The 9,252-nt window shown below is 40.6% G+C and overlaps 1 protein-coding gene across 1 annotated transcript; it reads left to right on the top strand.

Moving 5' to 3' along the window:
• Positions 1-694: 694 nt before the first annotated feature.
• On the top strand, positions 695-8,239 carry LOC142076055 (granzyme A-like). Its single transcript, XM_075138420.1, has 5 exons — positions 695-767; positions 855-996; positions 3,575-3,722; positions 6,104-6,370; positions 7,102-8,239. Exons 1-5 carry the CDS (start codon positions 707-709, stop codon positions 7,261-7,263), a joined length of 780 nt encoding a protein of 259 aa, XP_074994521.1. The 5' UTR covers positions 695-706; the 3' UTR covers positions 7,264-8,239.
• Positions 8,240-9,252: the final 1,013 nt, after the last annotated feature.

Here is a 9,252-nt window from a genome sequence, read left to right on the forward strand (position 1 = left end):
GTCAGGTGTTCCTAAATTTATCAGCAACAGATGCCTGCCAATTCCCAGTGGCTCTCATAAACTTTGTGAATGAATCTTTTTCAGTCTTTCAACTGAAATTGTTACCTGGGCAGTATAATTCTGCGAGGATTTGCTGGCTGCTGCTGTATCTTGGTCCACAGTTGGGGAATGACTTTTGTCTACGTGCCCTGAGTTTTCCCTCTCACTGCTGTTCTGTGAAGCCTTTTCAGGTGGCCCTTGTATTCGTTCTCCCTTTTGTTCACCTGCTTGAAGGTGGCCAATTTCATTCTTCTCACATATTTCTGTTTTTTTTTTCCTTCAAAGTCGAAAGAGCATTGAATTCTCTGAGACACTTAGATTTTATTATACATTCATCCCATGTAATGCTCAGGGATTTTCTTATGCACCTGTTTTCTAATGTAATACCTGTGGGGAATGGCTGCTGAAGTTCCTGTAAGACTTGGACCGATTAATATTGCCACATGTTGGGGATTCACGAAACAGGCAGATGTTAAAGAAACTTGAAGAAATAACCTAAAGAAACCAAGCTGCAGTTAAAATAATAAAATATTAATGATGTAAAGGGAAACTTCAAGAGAGGAAGCTATTCATAAAACGTTTCAACCACCATTTCCTGTAGGGGACATTTAAATAGAAAAGACGGTATCGTAATTTACAATGTTCTTGTCAGTAAATAGCAGCAGCTATGACAAGCCACCTGTTAGCTCTCCTGTTCTCTTTAATTGCTGTTATCCTACCCCTGAGATGTAATTACTCCTCTAAGGATAAAAATTTCCAAATTCCTCCTTCCTCTGGATAACATGTAACATAATTGCACTTCTGTTTCATTTCAGATGGCTGCACGGACATTATCGGAGGACACGTCGTGCGTCCTCATTCCTGGCCTTTTATGGCTGCTATCCAGACAAGGAATTCAACAGTGTGTGGAGGAGCTCTTGTGGAAAAGCAGTGGGTTTTGACAGCAGCGCATTGTAAGTAAGTGTCTTATACTGGGGCAATTTTAACTATTCATTGAGGTGGGGCATGGCATGCAAGCCTGCAAGTAAAGAAAAGTAGTTATTGATTTCTTAATTGTTAAAAGCGGCAGTTCTCTCACTAAACTGACCTAAGAACTTGTCATTCTGTTTTAAGGTATTTTGTAAATTACTGACCTACATTGTGTACAGTTACCTTCATTAGTCAGATCCTGCCAATGTTACAGGATACAGACTGTGCTAATAAAAGAGACAGTTCATTATTTATGCATCTGAAACAGCAATGTCTTAGAGACGGGGATATATTCCAAAGTACTAAGTCTCAAAACACCCTGAGAGATGAAGTTGAATTAGATGGAAACACTATTCCTCCCATTTTAAGTGACCTGGGCTCACAAAAACTGAATGTCAGTCATGACTATGACAAGGAGCCTTGTCCTTTTGACAAGTCAAATATGAGCACAAGCACCCCTTCCTCGGGTGGGATACCCCAAGGCTGGCACAGCTGTTGAACAGCTGGCTCAGGGTAAGGAGGACATCTGCTGTTCATGTTAGGAAATAAAATGCCAGTCTTTTTGCTAAAATATTCTCTAAATCGTATTTTAATTCTCCAATTTTTTTCCGTATTTTGAGTAACGAAAAGCAAACCAATTACAATAAACCTGTGCAAACCTGACCTCCTCAAATACAGTATGGGCAGCTTGGCCGGCCTTCTTCCATCAGTTAGTCTGAAATATCGGACACAGTTCCTTCTTTCTAAGTGAATTTGACTTCCACACTTCTTCAGCTGAATCAGGTTTGGTTGCATTTTTTGTAAGGGTAGAAATATTCACACCTAGAATGTGCTGTTTCAGACATTTACAAAACAAAAGCTAAGCCTTCCTTTTTGGAATTAAGGGATTTTTTTGGTGGGAGCTGGAGTCTTTTACTCTTCAGTCAATAGGTTAGAAATATCCAGTTAGTTATGTTTATAAAATTTCAGATTTGGGAGCTATTCAGTGGAAAGGTCACTGGTTGTCTCTGGTCCTATGGAGAGGACAGCTCTGGTCACTGGTTTGGTTTTCTAACAAGCACATCAGTTTGGGCTGACTTTGAGTCCTTGTCACTGGGGCAAAGTGAAACAATATCTGTCTGGTCTCCTTCTCCTGAGCTGTATGATGATGGCCATGCAAAACCCACCCACCCCTGTGCTATATCTAGACTATTCTTAGCAGGTGCAATTGCAGTGTATGTAAGCCTTCCTAACTAATGAATATTACGTGATAATCACTTCTGAAGTAATTTTTGTCTTAGACAAAATAGCATGAATCCAGCAACGTGAGTTTCTGAGTGGCCTGCAAACAACCTGTCAGAGACCTGGATGAGGTTGCAGTGTTTTTTGTTGGTTTTTTTTCCCCCCCTAAGCTTCTCTGTATGCACAGTGGCCGATTGCCAGGTCTTTCTGCAAGTCCAGCAGTTGCACTTCTGTTGGGGATGACACATCAAAGAGTCCCAGAGATGGAGTTTTGTGAGTCTTACATAATTCTTATTGTGTAAGTGTGCTTTGTAGAGAAAAAGAGAATTTTTTAAGATCCAGCACTGCCTTTGCAGCTATTTTCACAAGCAAACAGTCATATACAAGTAAATGAATTGTATCTTTCAGTGAGACATGCAGCTGGAATGAAGAAAGTAACTTTTTTTGTTTGGATTGATAAGTTGTCGTTCCGGCTTGACTAAGTTGTCCTGTGCGTAGTGAGATTGTGTTCTGAAGATGAAGCACAGGAAACCAGCAGTATGTCTTCTGGCAATGTCATCCTACTGGACTGCATTAAGTTTAGCGGGGCAAAATGAAGAAAGACAAACTCTAATAAATACACTTCTGATGATAATCAGAGATCTTGGGGGAGATGGAGATTTATGAGTTGCTTAACTCTTATGGTCTATTAGCAGGAACTGGACATATAACTCTCTTTGGGTTTTGGCAGTCTCCCTTTTTAATATTCACTATAGGAGTGTCTTGAGCTAGGCAACACCCATCATTCTTTTTTAATGGGCTGAATCTTGTATTTAGTGAAGTTAAGGACAAAACTCTTGTTAATATTAAAGATGTCCACTTTAGTAGAGCACTTACCTGTATGCATAATGCTCAGAATGAGTATTGAGTATCGATGTCAGCAAGACAACCTACATGCTATTAATCAGGCATGTTTCAGTTCTTTGCAGGATTAGGTCATAAGTCCAAAGGAGATCATTAAAAGATTAATGAAAGGCATCAGCACCAGCAGTCCGTGTGCAAGGGACTCTCCTTAAAAAGCCAGTAGGCTTTTTCATGAAATTGATTCCAAACTCTGGAAATTCCTGAAGGTCAGCTATCACACCATTATTTCACCAAACTAGATTTACAGTACAGAAATGTTACTTTGTAGAGGAAAATACAAGCTCATGTCTAAATATTGAAATGAACAATATCCTTCCCTATGTTTTAGTCATGTTGTAAAATGAAATGGTGAGTATTATGTTACATGTCTTTTGATTATCTTGAGAGATGTTGCTTAGTTCCAGTAGTGACCTTCTCTCCCTGTACTTTCTTTACGTTACAGATTAAACAAATCAGAAGTTAGAGTTGTTCTTGGAGCCCATCAAGCATCCATAGCTGAAAAAGAACAGCAGATATTTAAGGTTATGTGCTACTTTCCTAATCCTCAGTTTGCCAGGTCTTCCAAGGAAAATGATATAATGCTCCTCAAGGTATTGTGTTAATTACTGTCGTATTATTATAAAAGGAATTTTGCTGATGATCATTTTGGCTATTCTTTGATATTGAAAAGTACATTGTTTAGATAGCTTAACAATATCACAGAACACCCTGCTTTTGATTGTACTAATCTAGATAAAGTTACAGGATCACTGGCACTGTGAGCAGGGATGACACTTCAAGCCCATTCTGTGCTCTGAAACTCCCTTTAACCCACTCACTGCAGCAACCCCTCCAAAACCCCAAAACAGGTTTTTTAGTAATTTTTCAAAGGTAGTGCTGAAGTGATGTATGCAATGGAGCCTGGGTCATAGCTGTATCCCGAAGAGATACCTTGTGCTGGACTAAGCAAAAATGGCACTGAAACTTACTATTAATTATTTGGGGTAACCAAAGTAAAATAAAGTAAAATAAATAACATAAAAAAGTAAAAGTATGGGTAATACAGGACATACATAGATGAATTCAGCTCTAGGAGCTCACACAGTGACGAAGGCTGAGGACACTGCAGAATGAAGCATGGAAAGATGTCCTTGCCAACATCATCATCCTGGATGCCAAAGTGCAGGAGGGCTGTAAGAATTTCCCGCATACCAGCTCCTGCTCAGCCTGGCTCATGCCTCATGTGTCCCTGCACTGAGCACTCTGTTAACCCAGCACTGGGATTGACATGGAGGCAGCCATGGGTGTTTTGAATAGGGAGAGGGCAGTCCCTATGCAGGAAACCTGTAGATGGTCAAATGGTTCTGGAGAACAGCCTTCCTGGTACCAGCAGTTTCAGTGCTGATCCAAAGTCCCTGAGAAAGATAAGACTTGTACATCATCTTGCCTATATCTTTAGAAACATCATGACTTTGGTACGATGTCTAAGAAATCTTGGATGGATCTTTATTCAGGCTATGCTTTAACGTTACATCTGTGAGAATGAAGAAATAGTTTTATGTGAAAGATCAGTATGTATATTTAAAATAATTGACTAGGTACAGTATATTATGAATATTACCAAACTTCCGAAATAATTGGTGGAATTATATGGAAAAGGAAGTGATGACTTGAACCTGATTTCTAATATTTAGATGGTATCACCGGTTTGGTATGACAATGACACAGGGAGGAACTTAGCAATGTCTACTTCTGGAACTAGCTGGGCATTTACAGACACCTGTGCCCCCAGCGACATACCACTGCCCAAGTGTGAGAAGCTCCTTCCCCCAGATGTTAGTGAGCGTTCTCCATCTGCTTCATTGCAAAGGCAGACAGGTTCATTTCACTGGCTTCTCCTGTGCAGCTTATCAGGAGCACCAGGTTATCTGTGAACACAATACCGTAACGAATCACTAGGAATTAGTATTTCTAGAGTTTAAAGTTACAACTCTGTTCCAGAATGACATGGGTACCATAAAATCCTTTGTCTGAATTTGACACAGAAGCAGGGATAGCGTTAGCACCAGGGCTCACCTCCTGTCTCTACAGTTCTGCTGTAATGCAGTACTAAATGACTTGGGATAAACTTTCCATCATCTTTGGAAATTCCCACCAGCACTGGAGATAATAAACTGTAAGGATTTTTTGGATAACTTGTGATTTGTTGGAGTGCCTTTTTTAAAAGGTATAAAGCCAGAATCGTTTAACTGACAACCATTCAGCAACACATATAATCACCAGTGAAATGAATCATGGTGCGGTGATCATGTGTAAAACAGAAAATGTCTGTTCAGTAGCTGTGATCCCTTACCAAGCACATTGAGGATATGTGTTAGTGTTTTGCTATGTTTTCATTTACAGGCTTAAACTGGCCTCTGCTGAAGGATGAATCTGTCAGGTAAAGGCCAACAAAACACAGGGAGTTTGGATCATTTAAGCCCTTTTGAAGCTCTCGGAGCAAAAACTTGGCAGTCTGAAGAGTTCAAGACCTCATTTTTCCCCAATTATGTCGCTGCTGTCATGTCTAATTGGTTATAGCTTTTGTTTTCATCTACTGGGTACATTGCACCGTGCTTTGAGACCTTTCGGTGTGTCAGTCAAGCACCAGAGTCTGATTTCAATGCAGAAGTTCAGTGGCAAGTTAGGTTCTCGAGTAGGATATAGATCCAACAGCCTAACTCCTGTGCAGGTTTTTAATTTTCTACTGTAATCAATGGGAAAGTGGGCTTGAACTCACTACTGCTGCTGTAGATAAGGGATTGTATACAGACACCAGGGAAATCCTTTTGGGTTTGCAAAGGGGCAATTAAGCTCAGGATCAGTTCCTAAATATTGAAAAGTGATTTATAAGGAAAGTATTGGTAAAATGAAACTAAATGCCAATTGAAACTAGACTATACTTTCCTTCCTTTCTGCATGAGAAAGCATTTTTTTTTCTTCTTTTTTTCAGCTGAATGGTATTGCAAAGCTGAATAAATATGTGCAACTTTTGCCTCTGCCTGACTCTTGTGAAGATATCAAACCTGGCACAACGTGCAAGGTGGCTGGCTGGGGAGTCAGATCTTCAGGAAAACCATCAAAATACCTTCGGAAAACAACTCTTAAAATTGTTGGTAGAGAAAGCTGTAAGAGCAAATATGAAAATTACACAAAAATAACCGGCAACATGTTGTGTGCTGTAGGGAAAAATAGATTTTTGAAGGGAGATGCTTGCCAGGTAAGACGCAAAGTCACAAAGATGGGGAGATATGCTTTTAACGATGGTTCTGTTTTCACTGGGAACAAAGCACTTAATGAGGCTGATCAGATTCACAGTGATTTTAACCACATTTGTAAGAGACTTTATTACTGTGAAAAAGAAGGGTTAAAACTTTGAGTAGTTTAGGTCAATGTACACAACAATATAGAGAGTATGGGAATTTGAGTCTGGGATTATTTCAGAAACTTCAGGTGCATTTCTTTAGCTAAGGTACTCTCCTTAGGCACCATCTGTAGTTACTGGAGAAAAAGAAGAATTTTCAGGGTCTGAATCATCTGATCCTTTCCAGATGGCAACATCTGAATAGTACAGAATTAACTGTATACTCAAAAGTGCTGTTTGGATCTTGCTTTTGATGTCTTCTGTGCCGAGTCCAGAAGGGCCAATTGCTAAAGAAGTGAGAATCAATTTATACCAACAATAAAAAAATACCTTTTGAAATAGACTTATGATAGCATTGTGCTGGTCTACAACGTTTACATCAAAGGCTCCCTCAGGCTTTAAAAGCAACCTCTCCTTATACCTCACGCAACTCCCATGAAGTGACATAAGCCAACTGATCCATTTCATAGGTTGGAGCAGATTAGAAGCAACTTTTCCAAACATGCTTATGCACTGCAGGTGGCACTGCATGCTCCTCTGGAGAGCAACAAACACATACTGATAGTTACTTCTATTTTGTGTTCTAGGGAGATTCAGGTGGGCCATTAATCTGTGACGATCGATACAGTGGGATTGTTTCTTTTGGAAAAGGATGCGGAAGAAGAGACGTGCCTGGAGTTTATACACGACTGACTGAAAAATATATTGACTGGATAAAAAAAATAATTTCCCTTCACAGAGATCCATGAGACAGGCAAGACAGTTTTAATAAATACTGTGCTGGGCATTAGATCTAGATGCTGCTGCTTTAGTGCACCACCATTAAAAAGTCCCTGCCAACTTTACAGCTTTGCTAACACCACCACAGCTTTATGAGAACAGTTCAAAATATTCCCCTTTGTACAGATAACATGTCTACTCATCTTTAGTAGGAAACTCTTAGATAACACAATTTGTATTGGACTTCACCCTACTTCTTAGTGTGATGGGAAAGTACTGCTCACCTTATTCATTGTGCCTGGGATGAGGCAACATTTTTGAATGTGTGTTTACAGGAAAATTCAGTTCCAGACTGATAGTGAATAAGATGTCTGCTGAATGAGAAAAAACAGAACAAAGCTTTAAGTGTTCAAATATTTCGCTCTGGTGTTATTCAAAACCAAATACTTCAGTTCTCCATTACTAAATATTTATTTAACTAAACTAATTTTCAAAGAGTTAAAGTATTAAACAGATAAACATTTTTCCAATTAATCTTCCATTATGAGAGAGAAAAAAATAATTTAATCTTTTTTTTCTAGATTATCTTCCCTAATTTTTTTTTTTCTGGTGATCAAATCAACAAAATCATCTCTTCTCACAGCTTGGTTCATGATCTCACCCTTTCAGTGAATGGTCTGTTGAAAAAAGTACTGATTGTAATGAGAGTAATTATACTTCTCTAACACAGTACCTATCTAACATCTGTCAAAACAAACAGGAATTTTGCTATGGATTTCAACAGACTTCTACTAACAGAAGGACCTGCTGTGTTTCTGAAGAAGCCTGTGGTTAGCTTGGTGTATTCCCATTGTCTTCCAAATATTCTCGAGGTCTTTTTTGCCAACAGTTTAGAAGTGACCACCTGCAGGGCTTCCCTGCTTCTTTGTTTATTGCATTAATATGTACGGAATACTGTAAACTTCGGGACGTTGGAGAGGCATGAATAAAAAACTCCAACACATCAACATACTGGCCTTGATTATTGACCAGCAGCCGTGTCACTGCGCTGAGCAGAGCAAGCCTTGTCTCATAAAGGCTATGCAGATAAAGGAGCAAACGGCCACCGCAAAGCTGGGTTGGTGCAATAAAACCTGCTGATATGGTGTATGGGGGCTTGATCCAATTCCCACAGAAGGTCATGGGAAGATGTTAAGAGATGCCAGTGAGAATTGGCTCAGGCCTGGAACACAGACAGAAACTGGGAAAAACTGGGGAAAAAAAGGGGAAGCGATATCAAAGTGGAAAGAATAATAATATACTGCTGTTAACACTTTTCAGCTGGAGGTCTCGGAGGATGTTGCAAACACAAATTAGTCCCTTTTACTTTTGTAAGGTAAATGACAGCAAGGATATCCTTCTGCCCATCCCACAGGAGACTCTTCACACCCTGCAGCCCAGCAACAACTAATTGGTGTTTAACCTCTTGGAGGAAATTATTTCACTCGCTCTGTTCATGTGAACAGTGGCTGTATCTCAGTCACTGATGGGAAATAATGAGTGATAGAGCCTGGAGACCATAACCCAGCAGGTTAATTCCAGTTCAGATATTGGGCTTTGTGTGTGTGTGTGTGATCTCCTGTAATGACTTTACTTCATTTACAGCATCTTTTTTTCTTTTGTGGGTGATGTAGCAGGTGGAAGGGCATTGCTGCCAGGCCCCCAGGGCACCACCAGGCCCGACTGCCCCTGCCCACTCTGGGGCTCCCCCACCTGCCCGCCCACGGCCCAGGACCCGTGTCAACCCCAGGGGTTGTCAACCCGTGTCATGTCCCAGCAACACCACAGCAGGACCGCTCTCTAGCTTCCCTCAGCCTGGCCCTGCCCCACCATGGGCCCTGCTGAGCCAGGCCTACCCCTAGGCCAATGTCCCGGCCTGGCCTTGGCCTGGCCCCAGGGAGGTGCAGGAGCAGTGAGCCGAGCAGCAACCTTGACTCATTTTCTCTCCGCCCTGAGACAAGCAAAGTCTTTATTCCCTC

The sequence above is a fragment of the Calonectris borealis genome, chromosome Z (assembly GCF_964195595.1).
Source record: "Calonectris borealis chromosome Z, bCalBor7.hap1.2, whole genome shotgun sequence".
Taxonomy (NCBI): domain Eukaryota; kingdom Metazoa; phylum Chordata; class Aves; order Procellariiformes; family Procellariidae; genus Calonectris; species Calonectris borealis.